Consider the following 18,125-nt stretch of genomic DNA (forward strand, 5'->3'; position numbering starts at 1 on the left):
TGCTCTCGAAGGCCCCCAGGACTTCAGCCTCCCAGAAGGACCAGAATGAACAACCTGATCTAGTTGAAGCTATCCCTGCCCACGGCAGGGGGGTTGGACTAGATGACCTTTAGAGGTCCCTTCCAACCCAAACTATTCTATGATTCTATGATAAGAGAAGTGATCAGAAAAGAGACACTTTAAATAGCAGATTTTTAGAAAGTGGCAATAATTTTTTTTTTTTATATTTCTAAAGATATTTAGGAAATCTGGCCTCATTGTATTAGAAGAAAGACTTTTGGCTTTATTAGTAAAATACATGACAGTTTTAGTTCTCTGGTGTTTTTCATTTTGGGATGTAATGTAAGTACTTGTCTGTGGTATTTCTGAAGTGTTAGTAGCCCTGGGTTAGATATTATTACTGTATACCCCAGGACTGTGATATGTTATGTCCTCTTTCTTTATTTAAAGGTAAACTTTAAGAGAGAAGTATTTATACTAGACTTTTTTTTAGGTAGAGACAGTAAAACATCATCAGTGTTGGCAAAAAGTATCACACTCTCTGTTCCTGGAAGCTCTTCTGGCACATCAGCAGGTAAGAACTCTTTAAAAACTCTTCTAGAATGCTTTGATCTCACATCAGCAGGTTAAAACCCAGCAAAGCTGCTGTTGGAATTTGTGGGCCAGAGTTTCACCTACTGCACAGAAGAAAAGATTCCACTGCTGGAACTGAATGCGTTTTCTGTGGTTTTTAGTTTTCTTTTATTCTTTAGTATATAAATAGGTAACATAAGGTTTATTTATTGTTATTGAAGTATTTAAATCAGTTCCTTCAGCTAGCATAGGTTGACAGAAAATTACATTAAAAAGTGTTTTTAATTACTGAGGAAATGCAATGATATCCACGTTAAAAATTTTTGCTACTTTTCATTTTAGGCAAAGACGACAAGAAATCCAAGTTGGTTCGAAGCCAGTCTTTCAGTACTCAAGCACTACACCCAAAATACAGCAACATAGACAAGTGTCCTAAGTATCTTTATTGTCTTCATTGCTTACCTCATAGGCAACTGTTTACCTAATAGACAACTGTTAAGAAACTATATGCACATGAATCTATGAAAGTAGTGATGTGCTCGCTGAATTGTGACCTAAATTTTCAGCTTTCTGTTTAATTGATTAAGGTATGCAGTTTTGAACTGCGGGAAGAAATACCATCTTAAGGCATAGAATCATAGAATCATAAAGGTTGGAAGAGACCTCTAAAATCATCGAGTCCAACCGTCAACCCAACACCACCATGCCCACTAAACCATGTCCCTAAGTGCCTCATCTACACATCTTTTAAATACTTCCAGGGATGGGGACTCAACCACTTCCCTGGGCAGCCTCTTCCAATGTTTCACCACTCTTTCAGTAAAGAAATTTTTCCTCACGTCCAATGTAAACCTCCCCTGGCGCAACTTGAGGCCGTTGTTGCTCCCCTGGCACAACTTGAGGCATGCTGAGGCCTATAAATTCTTATGAATTCCTTTAAGTTAGTGTGTCACCTTTTATCATATACTAAAAATATTTTTCAATATGAACTGCTAAATCTAAATTCGTATGTTTCTTAAGAAAATTTCAGCATAACTTCCTCATTTCATTTTTTCACATAAACTCAGAAATATCCTCAAATATTAAACAGCAGCATGATAAAATTGAGAAGAACACTTTTCTGTAATAAGCACTTTGGTTTTGTTTTGTTTGTTTTTTAAGTAAAAGCTCTGCTACAGGATATACATCTTCAGTATCAGGAATGGGAAAGAGTTGTATGTTTTTCTTTAGTGGTAAGTAGGTTATTATATTAGATTTTACATTTGTTTTTTGTGTGGGTGCTGAATATGTGGGCCCCATTAAACAGGCATACTGTAAAATATCATACTCCTAAAGAACGTAGAATAATAAATATCCAATATGTTTCAGCACTTCAATGCTAGTCTAGTTTTCAGATTCTTTTTTTTTTTGTTACACGTTTGTTTAAAGTTACATATAAAAGTAGTAAAAGTAAAATGAGTTTATCATTTCTCGATTGGCATTTTGGATGTCATAAAAAAAGTTGGTTTTGCAGTTTGGCTCCACCCATTTTACATGAGGAAAGGGATATTATACATAAATTCTACTGAATTAGGGGAGAGAGACTGCTGTCGAGAAATGCCCCTCTCCCCATTTGCTGTTGTTTGGACGATTAAAGATTAGAATGAGATGAATTGCTTCCTAGAGGAACCTGTCTTTTTCCATTCACTACTAATAGACACTAGACAATTGCTTAGATGAAATAGCTAAATTTTAAGCAGCTAAAGATTGGCCAATTAAATCCCACTATTTTCATCTATTAAATGTATTAATCTTCTTTTCCAAAATGTGTCTTCTAATTATTTTTATTTAGTGTTTTTTCATAAAAATACTTGATGAAATGTTAAGTTGAAACCATTTCCCTCACAAAAGTTAAACTTTTGGATTATTGCCATAGGAAATATGCCACTATTGCCACAGGAAAAACAGCTCGTTCTGTTCACTCTGTGTATTTTTTTTCAAACAAAATTCTTTGTCTAAACTGCAACTCTTTATTTCAGATGATTCATTCCGGACTCATTCTACTGGTAATAGTGGGAATGCTGCCTTCCCTTCCAGTTCTTCTCGCAACTTATTTAACTCAGCTGACCAAAAGAACAATGGAAATAAGGAGAGTCAGTCCCGAAAGATGAGCATGTAAGTGGTTGACAAGAGGTTAAATCAAGCTTATGGGTAACATTTTCAAAGGGAACTCAAAAGAGCCATGTAGAACTAAGCCTATATTTATGATAATTCTGCACCCAAATTTTGAAATACTAAAATAGCACGGTAGAAATGTGATGTGTGCAATTACAAGTGTTTTTAAGATTGTGTTCCTTTTCAATTAGTCTTTCACATTGTTTCTCTTGCATATGTTTGCATTCAGCTGGTACATTATAGGGAGGGTGGAATGGGACAAAGTGGAGGTTAGTGCATTTGATATATAATAAGTACAGTCACAGTGATTTAGCTGCCTGTAGTTGGAGAAATAGAATGTATGTATTGTTAGATGATTTATTTTTTCCTTTTCCTTCTTTTTATGTGCTTATATATGTTTATGTATTATTATGTAACAACTTCATGATGAATTTTGAGAGTTACAATGAACTGGTACTGCTACTTGTTATTAAGACTGCCTTCTTTGCCTTACCGTAACCATTTCGATAAAAAAAATTCAATGCTAGGCATCTCCCTCAGGCTGATTTTCTTTAAACATCAGCCTAAACTGTTCAACATTTTGCAAGAACAAAATCAAAGATTAATTTGTTTGTTCCTGTGGTAAAAGTTTAACAGTCTTAGAAAATCGCTGTGATGTGTACTTAGTCAAATCTCTGCAGACTCTAGCAGCTAATTCCCTGCAGATTCCTTTTACACTATAACTTGTAGTTTAAAATTACTATCATTGGACTAGTTGTAATTTTGGGTGCTCAAACTGGATTTTTCTTTGCTATCAGAGATTTGCTTTCTTAGCCAAGGAGGAATGGAGAAAGGAAAGGAGCCAGCTATAGCAAGAAAAGGAGGTTGTTTGGGAAAGTAGACTTAAGTGTAATAGAAACTAGAACTAGAAGCTGAAGTGTACGGGGAAGTGCAAGCTGGGCCTTGGAAGTCTGAATAGGTATGAGAGACCAAGAATGAAAGGAAAGTCCAGAATGTGAGGCTATGACTTGCTGGTCAAAGACAGTGGAGCTGAGCTATGGAGCCTGCACCAGATAGGAAAGAGGAAACACCTTACACTGGTTTGCCAGGTATAAAGAGGAAACAATAGTGACAGTGATATCTCTGGAGTGGTCCTTTCTGGTGGCTTAAGTATCTGTATGAACTCATATTTTTCCACTTCAATATTTTCAGGTTCCTTTAAAAAACAAACCAAAACAACCCCCCTCCCAACTTTACTCACAGATATAAGTTAGTAAAATTCCTAAATTGTAAAATAAAACACTCAAAAGTTTAACAAATGTAAAAAAAGTTCTCTGAACAGCTTGCATTCAGCTACTTGTATACATTATATTATGATACAGTCTCTTGCTGTGTGATCACGTAAGTTTTTTTTCTACTGGAATTTTACCACCTTCACTGTACAAGATAAATTTGTTATGGAATGAAATCAAGTTTGCATAGTGACCTGTTGTTTTTAAAACTGCATTTTCTTTCTAGAAAAGGTTGGAAGATAAGTAGTGAATGAAGGTGGACTGTTTGTGTTACGTCAGTGGTTTCACAGCAGAAGTACCTTAGGTGCCAAGTCAAATTGCACTCTCTCCCTGTCTTTGCCAGAGTCTAATGCCTTCTCTTAAATATTACCCACAGTACTTACTCAGACTTTTTGTAGGTGATCATTAGGTGGTCACTTATTTCAAGGTGCATGATTTCAAACTCAACAGTTAGATTAGTAGACATGCTGACATTTTCAGCTATCTATAAAGTAAATGGGACATGTATCTTGAGTACATAAAATGACATACAGTGCTACATACTTTCAAAAATTAGGTGTGCTCAAAAACCCATGTGCTTTCACCCTAATCACTGTATACCTCTGTTCCCTCTCTTTAAAACCAGAAAATTAGTTCAAATATTGTAAATTTTCTTAGCAACCATTGTAGAAATTCCAATTACTCATCCGTCTCACAAGGATTTGGGGAAAATAAATGAATTAATATTCACGAAGCAGTCAGATGCGAAGATTAGTTAGACATTTTTTGCATCACATAAAACTTTTCCGAATTTCAAAGTTCTTTCTATCTGTCACTTAAAATAAAACTGCTATCTTTTGTTTGAATACAAAGGGACAGAAAAAGACCCACACAGCAGTTTGTACCTTTGTCTTAAGGCAGGAAAGTGGAACGTGAGAGACTCAGCTTCAAGTCTCAATGTACCATTCCCAAGTGAATACCTTAACAGCAGACTATTTGAAAGTAGGTATCTAATCAAACACAATGATCTGGATCCTCTCTCTGGTTCAGAAAGTCCCTAAACTGCATAGTGTCAGAAGCCGAGAGGACATTCTAGGGGAAGAAAAACATTTTTGAAGAAAGAAGAGCAGGCTTAGGATGACCTACATTTAGCTCTCAATAAGAGTTTTAATGTTCTGTGTTCTTATGGGAAAACACATCTCTAGTTGGTATAATATCTGCTGCACTGTAGATTCAATGTCTCTATTGTAATCTAGTCCAATACTTAATTGTTTTAATAAAAAATGGATCAGCTCTATGAGGAGATATGAAGAGATACAGGAATGGTTGGTGGTAAATGCATTCATCCGCATAACCTTGTTCATGACAGATATGTTTAGGTGTACTTCTTTTATCTTTTGTTCAGAAAGTCAGTCCTGGTGCTAAATATACACATACTAAAATACAAAAAAAGTCAGTTCCAAGGAGACATTATTTTCTGACTTGAATGATGGAAAAAATTAGTATCCAAATATATAAGCAGTTGACAGAAATGACACTGAGAGGAGAATTTGAGAATTGTACCACGAGAGTTGCAATTGAATAAATGCTCATGAATGAGTGTCACCATCTATGCACTCACTAAGGCAGGAAACTTGTGAGAAAATAATAATTGAATATATATTTAGACTATATCATCATGTAAATTTATGTATGTGCTGGTTAAACATGGCACTGACCATCTTAATTCTGGCAAGTCCTAGCTTTTAGTTTATTGGCTCTGCAACATGAGTAAGGTAATTTCTAAAATATTTCTTTTTCTAAGTAATTATTTGTGTTTGTGAAGAATGGAAGATTGGGCAGTAATATGTTGTTTAATAATTAAAATATCAATAGATATAATTAATGATTCTTAGTCCAAAGTGATGTATGTTTAGACAAAATATTATTTAATTGCTTAAGTGTAATCTTTTCCATAAAACTGCTCTACTGAATACTGGCAAATGTTCACTTTTGACAATATAGTGCAGTTTGCAGGGATGAAGTATTTCTGATTTCATATATTCATGTTCCAGGAACTTTTCAAAACCCAAAGTTACTTTGGTGCAGAACTGAGGTCTTTACTTAACCATACTCATGAGTTCAAACATTTTGTTTATCCCCTTTCAGAGATATTTCTGTCAATTAAAATATTCCCTCTTTTTAAAAATAATGTATATGCAAGAAAAAGAAAATCTCAGTAAATCCTGATCCACTGCTCACAAGCAGGTGACAAGAAAATGACCATTAGCTTTGGTGTCATTTGCTAGACCTTAGGTAATACTCATACAATAGGAAATGCAAGAATTATGCTGAAGTTGCATAACCCGTATAACTTAATGGTGGAGTCACAGAAGAGATGAGTACCTGATTTTAAGCACCTTATGGAATAGGAAAGAATCTCAAAGAGCACTGGTTGAGTATTTCATCCCACGAGAGACCTTACTTCAGTCAATTTGCAAAGCAAACATGCTTTTCTGATTTTCTGTCGAAGAGTTGCCAGTTAGATCATGAATCATCCTAGTGCAGAAATTGACATGATTCATAAACACTGCATTCCATCAAGTAGTCCAATCTTGTATTATTATGCTATGTAGCTTTATTATCTTCTTTTAAATGGTTTTGTTTTTATGAGATTAAGGTATTTTCTTTTAGGATGAGAATTGCTGTTTTGCTTGAGTTTACATTACTGTAATATGACTGATTTCAATATGCAATTGGTTAAAACTGTTTTCCAGAACTTTATAGATTCATCAATAAAAATATCCAGCTTTATAGACAGCATTTAAGAATTTTGCATCTTGCCTATAGACATACAGATAGTGCCTGATTCTATTTCACTTTCAATTAAAACCTAGTTCAAGAACAGGGTGTATAGTTTTCCATCCTGTAAAAAGTGGGAGTAGATTTATTGTTGCATAGAAATAAACTTCTTAATAATAAATTGATACCAGTATTTTATAAAATGTCCACAACAGACCTTTAAGACATCCACACTACTGTGTGACCATGTTGTAACAATTATATGCATATAAGTATCTTAAAGTAGTGTCTTTCATCCCGTCATATAATTGCTTAGGAAGTCGAGCACGAGACGAAGTAGTTCTGCCACTGATCTACTACACTGAGTTGGTTACTTACAGCTTCTAATCATGTTTTCCTTCTGCTGGTAAGAGTTCTGAGGTCCAGTTCCACACTACTGTGTGACCATGTTGTAACAATTATATGCATATAAGTATCTTAAAGTAGTGTCTTTCATCCCGTCATATAATTGCTTAGGAAGTCGAGCACGAGACGAAGTAGTTCTGCCACTGATCTACTACACTGAGTTGGTTACTTACAGCTTCTAATCATGTTTTCCTTCTGCTGGTAAGAGTTCTGAGGTCCAGTGGGACTGGCATGTGATTTAGGTGCCGTTTCTAAGACAAAGCTAGTAGGTATCCTAACACTGGTGTATTATCATGAAAGATTCCATCAGCAATTTTAAAAGGGTGAAACAGAACAGTATCTTGCTTTGTTTGTAAATGATATTATAAAATATGGATGCAAATATTTCCACAGAGTACTAAAAGTTAAGTCCTGTTCTTCCAAAGATCTCTGACCATTACAGTTGTTAATTGACATAGCTACAACTCTGCGAAGCTGAAGAACAATATATTTAAAGATTAAAAAATTAAGGCTACGAAAGGTGCAGAAATTGCCCAAGTGACATGATCAACAGAAGACCTAGAAATAACACTGTAAAGAGCTCTAAGCTTCTCTCTCTTCCCCATCTCCACTTTCCCCAGATTTTATCATGGGTTAAGCTGGAGACCTCTGGCGTTATTTGTAGCCATGAGTAGACTGCTTGTACTACCTTAACCATCTCACTTAGAGGGATGTCTACATGACCACCTGTAGAAAACTTAATGGAGAGATACACCCTTCTTGTGAAGAATGCCCTCAGAATGTGTCCATTTGGCTTTTTCAGTGGGTGCAGTAGAGCAGCTAGTAATTTTTAAAGTACAGCAGCGAAGAGTTATATTAAAATGTTGCATGCAATAGCAGTTTATGATGTTATGTTATTTAATAATATAGCAACAACATATTATATGTGTTTCTTCTCTTGTATGAAGAAAAAACAGAAAATCAAACTCCTAGAACTTCTGACAGAAAAAGAAGGGAACCAGAGACTGGTGGAAGCAACGTTCCGGCGAGATAAGGTGGGAGCGGCAGATGGGACTCTCTAATGCCTGGAATGAATACAATGCATCTTGCAATGTTAAAACTTTTTATCTTTTAAATAAAAACCCAAGCTGTAAAATATGTTCCAATAAGTAATGTAATGGTTGCAGAATTCTAACATTGTAGTGAAATGTTATGAAATATAACTTCAGCTATGTGCTCTTAACTGCTGTAGCTAAAGAGAGGATTTTGTTTTCTTCAATTATGCCTTTGTAGTTCAAATTCTTGGATTTAGAATGCACATATCCGTTACTTAATTGGCTTATTTCCAATTTTAGCAATTCTTAGCACCCATCTTTTATGCAAGAAAGAGAAGGAATTGTTATGAATATGAAAAAGTAATCCCACATTTTAAAGAACCTTCAAACCTAATTTAAGACCAAAGTCCAGAACCATTGATCAGTCTATAAAAAAATCAACTTCAGTAGCATTGTGCTGTGAATTTGGAGGTAACGTTTTTACAAGTACTAAGTAAAGTTCATAAAAATCCTGTGTAAGTTTCAAAGCAATCTAAAAGCAGATGTCGCCAGATGATATAAAAAATAATTTTATTTCGTAAGTTTTGTTGTATAAATACTTGTTTTAATTTTTAGTATTTCAGATTGTATTTTCACTTGAATAATTTATAATGATGAATCTAGTTTTTAACCAGCTGCTATTGCAAGCTATCATGCTTTAGTGATGTCATCTGCATTTGTTTGTATTAATGCTAATGTTTCTATCAAAATTTGTCTGTGGAAAAACATGCGATTCTATTTTAAAAAGTTCTATTTATGCCAATACTTGAGAGAGCCTATGAAGCTATTGTCAGCTTCTCTATTTCAAAATGGAAGCAGTATAAATATATTGATATCAGAAATATGTGATTTTTACAATTTATTGGTGTATGATAAAGATGATCTGATCTGTGAATGCATATGTGTGTGTGGTTACTTTTTATAATGTAAAAATACAAATGATGATTTACTCGAAATAAAACCTAGGACAATGCTGTACATGCATGTTCTTGAAAAAAAAATTCTCAGGGCATCTTTTATAATTAAAATAAATAAAAGCATTTACCTATAGAAGGTATTTCTTTTAAATAGTAATAATGCTGGATGTATGCTGTCTTGTGTGAAGTACAAAATGTGTACAAAGCAGTGTTTTACTGTCTGAATTCTTAAGCTTCATATGCTGCAGTTGGATTTAGGTGTATTCTCTGTCTTTAGTCACAGACGTTGTTTGGATTCTGTGGAAACATTCAAGTTTTCAGTTTGTTCTGCAGCCTGGCATAGGATCTTGAAAATCACAGATTTCTTTAAAAGCTTCTTCAAGTATTGTGATATTTAACATGCAATATTGATGCAGATATACAGATAACCTGTGCTGGCTCTCCCAGGTTCTGCTTTTGTCTCATTAACAAAAGCAGATACTCCCAGGTCCCCGGGGACAACTAACTCGATGTGCCAGCTACAGCTGCTCACCCATGGACCACAGGAGGCTGCTCAATCTGTTCTCAGTCTGACTTCTGCCAGGGACCAAACTCAGATCAGCAGTACCCAGCTGCAGGACAGGACTCAAAACTGTGTTTGACCCTCAGATGCCTTTACTAGAGCAATGCAGAACAGCCAGTAAGTTCAGAAACTTGAATCCAAGCTATTTCTCCCCTTAATAAGCATGTAATGAGTTCTGTATACAGTCTGTCATTTGTTTCTTATTGACTGTCATTTGTCTGTCATTTTTAACTGATTAATTTAATGCTGATAACACGTGCTCCACTCAGTAACCCTACAACGTATTAAATTCCTGCTATGTAATCTTTAAATGCTCTATTTAGACATTTTTTGGTCTGCACATCTTCCTTGTACAAAACTCCTGCTGTCTTGTGTATGCTTTCATCAGTCCTTCACACTACAGACCTCCATCCCAGCAAGCTTTTTTTGGGGCAGCTTACTTCTGGGTTACTTCTGTTGGACAGCACCAATACTTTTGAACCCTTCATAGCATTGTTTTTACATGCAACTCAGAATAACAGCTGGAGGTCAACTATACAGTGATAACTGAGTGGTTCTTTGTAGCAACATTCTTCCTATTAATCATTTGGAGGCAGGAAGGAGTGATTCTCTTTCTTTCTGGGTACCTTCATACTGCAATGTGGAGTTAGGTTGGATGCACCTTTGTCATCTAGTCAGATACCACAGTCTGCCTGCTAAATCCTTTTGTGTGGCTTACACCAGTGTCTGGGTTGCTGTGGGTAGACATCTAATAGTAAGTGAGGTGATTTTTAGAAATGTTCACCAGCTTTACCCTGTAATGTATCTTTTGTATCTTCTCTTGTGGATGCATCTGTCTACGTGCGTTTACTGATAGACACCTTTGAAGCTTCTATGCCAAATGATTTTGAAAACTCTTCTGCCCCCTTTTGGGCAGCTATTTTGTGAAGGCTGTGTAAGCAAGTAGAGTAATGCTTAGATCTGTTATATATAGCTAGAAGTAGCTTTTTGCATTATTTCAAACTTTATATATAGGGCTCTGCCGCTAATTAAAATTTACTAAATGTTAAAGATTTTGCTGTTCTGTTGAAATCAGAAACTGCACTACTTGAATAAGGTTAATTGTATTTAGATCATGGAAATATTTTTCTGAAACATTTTGTCAAAATTCTGCTAACATCGAGGTCAGTAGGCTCTTAAGTCTCATCACAACTGAAGATAACATTGAGGAATATCAAGCTCCAGTGTTTGGGAATGAGCTTCCTGAATATTTTGGCATATGAGTCTTTGGTTTTCATTCACGCTTTTCACTAACATGTTGAATTTTGAAAGTTCAGTTCTGTGGGGATTTTTTAATTTGCATAGTAGATTTTACAAAACACATTTTTGTCACTTTGTGCCTTAGTGAATTTAGCTTGTCACTTGGGCATTAATAAAATATTAATAGGATGACCTACTGCTAGCTGGAGAGACAAAACAGGTTTTCACATTTTCATATTTCACTGTCCTTTTTATTCTGATGTAAATTAATAAAATAGAAATAAAGCCTCTTACATACCACAGAATAGAAACTGTTACCTTTATTCACATTTCTGTTGGATCAACCACCCTGCCAATGAACAGCAATGTTTTAAAAGTTTCTTCAAAAATCATAAAAAGGAACGGTCGGTCCACCTTGATGACAGGAGGCACTGTGAATGCAGTTATTTCTGACCCAGTAGCTGCTGTGGCCTTGGTTCCTTCTTCATCCACTTCAATTACTGCCTTTTGGACAACCTGAAATGCAATGTAGAAATAAAATATGTGACAGAAATAAATATTAACATGAAGAATGTTTTGCAAAGTGCAAGGCATTCAGTTGAAGTAGGCTTCTATTAAGGATTAAAATGAGTCGGTTTGTGCAATCTAGCTCTGTCTGTTAGACTGGTAGACCCATATGCTGTCTACTTCAGCAGCAGAGGAGTTGGTACAGCCACCGTGACCACAGTACTTGCAGTGTGGGTACTAGTTCAGGTGTCATTGTGCTTTTCCATGTTTCTGAGTATAGGCCTCACTTAAAGATTTTGTTCTTGCAGCTGGTAGCATGAAGCAACCATTGCATTTGTATAGCGCTCCTCTGACACCTAACTGTACAAGGGAGAGTGTCTCAAAAGTGGGAGGTGTGTTTTCATCAGTCATGCTGGCTGGATATGTCGCTCAGCTGATTTTGTGAGAGCCTAGGCAAATGCACCAACCTTGATCTTTTTCCTGTATATTTCTAATTTGTACATTTGGTAGCACAGAGTGAATATGTACAGCCATGAGGTACAATCCTGGATTGGTCTGAGGACCTTCCCTTCCCAGTGAAATCGCAGCCTTGGCAGGGTCTGATTCTTCTCCATTTTTGTTCTTTCAGCCTACATGTACCTCTGAGTCCTTCCCCTGTATTTGGGTCTGTGTTGGTGAACTGCCTAGTCAGTTAGTGCATTCCCAACTCCCAGACTCCTAATTCTAGGAATGACTTATGTGAAGACAGTTGAAGGACTTTACCAGTGTTGAGTTCTCTGCTAAACATTCTTAAATAATGAAGCTGGCTATCATGATTCACAGGGACAGGATGCTCCTCTGGCACTTTGTAGCTGATGCACATATTGCTTCTAATATCAGTTAGCAGCTACTATTCAAGTGTGATTTTTTTTTTTTTTTCATAACACAATAGAGTTAACTGCTGAGAATCGGCATGGAATAGTTATAAGATCAAGAGCAAAGGAGAAAAGTGCTGCAGATTGCCATTGTATTTCCCAAAAGTGAAATAGTTTATGACTGTCGTGGTTTAATTTCAGTCGGCAATACCAAACTGAAAATCAGTGCAATTTTATCCATTAAATATTTATTCTTAGGATGTTACGTTTTCCCAGAAAAGTTATTTTATTAAGTCAGCACAATTTTGAAAAACTAGTTCAGGGCCTAGAGTTTTTGAAACTTGTCTATAAGTGTTTATCATACCACCTATTAACAGTTTTGGCAAATCACAAAAGCTTCTGTAAGGAGTTGGTGTAGGGAGACTTGTAACAGCAGCACCAGCAGCTTAGAAGGATTCTTTCTGATAGGGTACAAATACTTGGAGGGAGGGTGTAAACAAGATGGAGCCAGCTCTTTTCAGTGATACCCAGTGACGGGGCAAGAGGCAGTGGGCACAAACTGAAACACGAGAGGTTGCCACTGAACATCAGGAAACACTTTTCCACTGTGAGGGTGACCGAGCACTGGCACAGGTTGCCCAGAGAAGTTGTGGTCTCCCTCCTTGGAGGTATTCAAAAGCTGTCTGGACATGGTCCTCAGCAACCGGCTGTAGGTGGCCCTGCTTCAGCAGGGGGATTGGACCAGATGACCTCCAGAGGTCCCTTCCAACCTCAACCATTCTGTGAAGTCTCTCCCAGAGTTATGGTCCTAGGTTATCAACACTATACAACCACAAGCAGTTGCATTATATAAATTCCTTATATAGGTTTGTAGACCTATGTTTTTAAATGCTGTGTCAAATTAATCTCATTTCAGTCTTGTTTTCCTCAACTGTTTATAAATCCAGCTTGTTTCATAAATTTTGTAACTTTGCAACTTCATACGTTAGAGTAACTTAGCATTAATTGCATTTCATTTTGTTCCGGATGCTCCAGTCCTTGAGGTCACCAGTTTCTCTGTGTGGTATCCCTTTTATCTTCTTTCTTTGACCATGCCTCTTAATTTTCTGTCATCAGCAAATTGTCTTTTGTATAGACTAGCTGTTTCTTCTTAATGGGACATCTCCGGTCACACAGACCTGCTCCTTGATATTGATGTGATTGTCAAGTCCTTTCTCTTCCATTCTTTCCTGCTTCTCATTCTGCCTCTGTTTTCTATCAGTCTTCTGAAATTCATCTTTGCTGACCCTTAAATAGTGGTACTGAGTTATCTTCCCCTCCTCTTTTTCAGTGGGGCTGTGTTCTTGTCGTCTTGGCCATTCACCACCCTTGCCTTTGCCTATTTAAGTGTTGATCTTTAAAAGTTTCGGTGTATGAAATGGAACATTGGAATGGGTTGGAATACAACTCTGTTGTGCTGATGCTTTGCTGTGAGATTCTGTTTTTTCTATGCCAGGGTATGCAGAAGGAAAGGCAGGACTGCTTCCACTTCTCTTTCTCACTGTTACGTTTTTGAGATTTTATTACTTGAACTTTCTATAGTTCTTTATTTCTTAAGAAGAATACCTGTTCCTGGACTGTGTGTGAGGGATTCCCTCTTTGGGTTTCCTTCCTTGTTCTGGCTTTTGCCATTTGACTGTCATTTACAATGTCTTTCTTGTTCACAGTTTTTGTTTAATTGTACTCCTTTCCTGCCAACTGTATTCTTACTGAGGCAGAGCTTTCCTCCTGTGATGGGTTAGCTTTGGAAGTTGTTGAGCACATATGAAATGTAATCACACCTTACTTCTACACACCTCACACCTGAACTGGGATCCATACTGATTAAGGTGTGCAGATTGCATATACTTGGCAGATGAGGTCCTTTCCTATTAGTGTCCCTATAAGTGTATATGACGTAGTCTCTTGGCTGGGTCATTTATATACTATTATAATCCAAATAGCAAATAATTTTAGAAGGCTTACCTGTGAAACTGCTACATATCCTTGATCTGTGAGATGACTAAGATCTGCCATACGTGTAAAGAGATTTTTAATTCCAAGAGCATGAAGCAGTTTCTTCATTTTGTATTTTTGCTCTAGTTTGAACTTTGGAAATGAAATATCCACTTTTCTGTTTGGGGGAAAAAAAAAGTTCAATGCAAACTTGGACTATATAGTAGATCACTGTTGAGATGCACGCTACTCGGGAATTAAGCTTTACACAGAAAAAGAAGGGGCAAAAATTAAAGAGTCTCTGCTGGAATTTAGGTTGGCAGCATATCTTCTCTGACCTGTTGACTGCCAAAGATGCTAGAAATCATTTCCTTTTCTGCATAAAATACTTCCACCAGCACTTACAGTGCCCCGATACCAGGGTGACACACTAATTTATTGACCAGTGAAAAGAATTGTCACTTCAGGAATCACATTTCACAGGAATAACTTGGGTTTACATTTTCATATTCAAATTTATCCATTACTCTGGGTTTCCAGTGGTAGGAAGGGTTTCATAAGTATACTGCATATCTAGATTTATTGTGCACTTTGCCTGGCAGTGCTAAATTTAAGGAGAGAGAAGGGAAGGCCTAAGGAAGAATTTGGAAAGACTTGATTAACTATGCGCTCAGAGAGACAGATATTTGTAAATGAGACAAGCCACAGACTTGTCACCTCAGAGTAGAAGCTTTCACGTGCCACTTGGGCTGTGGGTAGGCCATTAAAGGACCTCTACTCTATAGATACCTAGCACCACAGAGACACCAGCATGTGAAAGGGTTAGGAAGACCAGCTAATCTTTGTTGTGCTTTGTTGCTTTGCTGCAATAGACATAAAAGACATTAAGGCCAATGGGTGTCAAAGCAATACCTGGTTTTCATGTTTCCAAGCCAGGATTCCACAAGCTCTGTAGTCAAATGGTCTTCAAGTGAAATGTAATCTCCCTCCTTTTCTGGGATGACAATCAGCATGTGGGCTTTCCCTTTGTAGGGTAGCTTTATCACAGTGCATCTTAAGTTCTCATCGAAAGTTGAATTAACTTTATCTGACTTGAACATCATGGGTACCTGTACACTTCTGTATTTGTTTATGTGGAAAGTCTCCGTCTCTGTGAATTTGGAATTAAATGGATAGACCCACTTACCTGAGGACAGAAAGAAATTAAATAATTATGTGCATTCAGACTTGTTCAGAAACCCTTAAAAAAAAGTATAGGATATTTTCTGTACCTAGTTGGAGGTGGATGTCAGTTGTGTCTGGGATAAGTGGATGACAACTGCAGTATATTTAGTGTATGTGCTTTACATTTTTTGCAGCAGGAGAAGGAAGTAATCCACAAAATAAACTCCTTCATTTGTAGGGAAAGAAGGGAAATCTTTTTCTAAGGTTGATTAGTGGCCAGTCAAGTACAGAACGGATATCTTTTTTGTTTATTGAATGCCGTGTGAGCATCTGTCTTTTATTAACATGTCACCTTCGCTGAAATTCTCTACCAGCTATTCAACATCCTGTTTTTAAATTAATTATACAATCTTTCGGATGGGGATTCAGCAGTGCGCTTACTTGTAAGGTGCACTGGAATGTGACCTTTTCTATACTAATGATTCTGATCTCTACTATCGCTTTAAATGTAGCCATAGCCACTTACCTCTTCTCTGATTTTCTGTCAGGGAAAGTAACCTTGGCATTGGACAAACTGCACTTTTGTAAATACGAAAGAATAAACTTAGTCTGTAGGGAGACTGTATGGCTGAGGGGTAATTTTCTTTGTTCTCATGTATGCATTTATTTTAGTGGGGTTTCCATGGATGGCATCTGCTGAGCGCTTCGGACTGGAGTAGTGGCTGTGACTGCGGGTTCTCTGCACAGCATTCCTCTTGCTCCCTTTGTCACCCTAGCTCTTTGTCTTTGCTTTTTACCTAACCGGGTGTCTCCGGCTTCTGTATGGCTGTTTCAGAGTAAAGGGTGGGCTATGGCTCCTTGTCATTGCCAGGACCTTCTTTTGGAGTCCCTTATCTATCTTCTAAGCCAGTGGTCAGAAAGACCCCAAAAGCAGGAAAAGGAGCATCAGATATTTGGCAGTAGAGGACCTCTCCACAGAAGCCTCTGCCCATCACAGCTATTTCTTTCCCTCACCCTGTAAGGTAATATAATGGGGTACTTTGTCACTTTGGTTCCTCTGGGAAAAAAGATTTTTGACTGAAATAGAAAATTATTTTTGTTTTCATGATTTTGTGTACTATATAAAATCAGACAATGATTTTATGCTCAGTATCCAGCATTCAAAAGACTATCATGATTAAGGCTTTCTCATTTTAGTTGGTGAGTGAAAATTAAACATCCTTTTTAGTCATAAAGAGGGATCGAGATAGTTTGATGCAGGGCTTTTTGTTCTCTGATACTCTGTTGTATGGAAGAAAGCATAGAAGAATCATGGTTCCCTATCATGAAAAATCATTTCCTAATAAAAGAAAGTAAATCTAGATAGAGATGTAGAGAAAACAGGACATCTGAATTCATTTAAACTTCCCCTAATGTAGCTGAAGTTAGAGTCCTGATTCTTCTAATAAATAATCATTTTGCAAAATAAAAACAACAGTTACCTTTAAAGACAATGTAGTCCACAAGTAGCAGTTTATTATGGTGATCAAGCTCTTCAAAGAGCTCTGGAATTTTTCCTTTGGTCCTTTTGTTAATATTTTGATTTATGACAAATTTTGCCTGCGTAAAGTTCTGAAAGTCCACTCTCAGGAATTCCATATCAAAGTACTGCTTAGATAAGTTGAGGAAAGACTCCTTGAGTCTAAAGTCCTTTTGGATAAAAGAAAGAGTACCTTGCACGAGGAGAAGTTCTTCATTCATTGTGATGTTATCTTTCAGTTGTTTAAACAAAGCTGGTAGATGATGGCGATCCACTCTGTCCTTCAAAGCATAGAGGTTTAGACTTTTTACTATTTGTCTGTGTGTTTCCCCTTTGGCTGCCAGCGTATATGCAGTCATGAGAGCTGATACGGAAAGGGGAGAGATGATTACATTGTTATCGTGTGTCATTGCAATTTTTCTGTAGAGGTTAAATCCAAAATTTGCAGTCTTTTCAGTGAAGTTGTAAAGAGTGAACTCTTCGAGGCCTTGCTCTTCAAAAGGCTTAGAGGTATTTTTTTGATGATGCCACTCTGCAGAAATATTGACATTTTTATTTCTTTCCAAGAAATTATTCTCTTTTTCCTTCTTTGGAGTTTTAGGTTTGATGCCAGCCTTGCTGATTTCAACACATATTTCACTTAGGAGAAGCAGGTAAATTCCTGTTTTCATGTTGACATCCAGTAATGAGCTCTTTTTTTTCTAGTAAAGAAAATGGAGAAAGGAGAAGGAAAAGAAAAAAAGGCAACACAATGACTTTTTAGCTTGTTCTTCTATTCACAATGCAAAAGGTCATAGATGTAGCGAGGTGGTCTTTCTGCGTCTCCAGTGTATATACTCTAAACCTAAGATCTGGTTCCTATCTGAACGGTCAAATTTAAATCAGTGAGAGAGAGAAGTTTCCAACATCATTATGTGAATCCAGAAGAAATATCTTGATCTTCTGGTATTGGTGGTTCATATTTCACTGATTTTCCCTTGCTAACTTGTAATTCCTTTACAAAATCAAACTCAGATTTCAAGTACAATATGCAGCTCAAAGATGAAAAAACGGCTTGTTGGACCCATGTCACAGCTTTCGCTCCTGTGAAATTGATGTCATCTATAAGCACAAGAATTCTAGGCAGCATGTGGTGGAAATGACATTTTCCCTG

General features: G+C 36.8%; 2 protein-coding genes across 2 annotated transcripts in view; one reads left to right on the forward strand and one right to left on the reverse strand.

Annotated features, from left to right (window-relative positions):
- PPP4R4 (protein phosphatase 4 regulatory subunit 4) overlaps positions 1 to 9,276 on the forward strand; it is a 75,418-nt gene extending 66,142 nt beyond the window's left edge. The window contains exons 20-24 of the mRNA XM_009280799.1: positions 494 to 574; positions 916 to 1,009; positions 1,735 to 1,805; positions 2,592 to 2,727; positions 8,111 to 9,276. Coding sequence (XP_009279074.1) covers positions 494 to 574; positions 916 to 1,009; positions 1,735 to 1,805; positions 2,592 to 2,727; positions 8,111 to 8,135 — 407 coding nt within the window. The 3' untranslated portion in view covers positions 8,136 to 9,276. The remainder of the gene's footprint in view (positions 1 to 493; positions 575 to 915; positions 1,010 to 1,734; positions 1,806 to 2,591; positions 2,728 to 8,110) is intronic.
- Positions 9,277 to 11,262: 1,986 nt separating this feature from the next.
- Positions 11,263 to 17,667, reverse strand: SERPINA10 (serpin family A member 10). Its single transcript, XM_009280800.1, has 4 exons — positions 16,935 to 17,667; positions 15,202 to 15,475; positions 14,320 to 14,467; positions 11,263 to 11,470 (listed from the first exon to the last, which is right to left on the reverse strand). The coding sequence occupies exons 1-4, from the start codon at positions 17,641 to 17,643 to the stop codon at positions 11,279 to 11,281; spliced, it is 1,323 nt and encodes a 440-aa protein (XP_009279075.1). The 5' UTR covers positions 17,644 to 17,667; the 3' UTR covers positions 11,263 to 11,278.
- Positions 17,668 to 18,125: the final 458 nt, after the last annotated feature.

This window comes from Aptenodytes forsteri, unplaced genomic scaffold (assembly GCF_000699145.1).
Source record: "Aptenodytes forsteri isolate BGI_AS27 unplaced genomic scaffold, ASM69914v1 Scaffold193, whole genome shotgun sequence".
Taxonomy (NCBI): Eukaryota; Metazoa; Chordata; class Aves; order Sphenisciformes; family Spheniscidae; genus Aptenodytes; species Aptenodytes forsteri.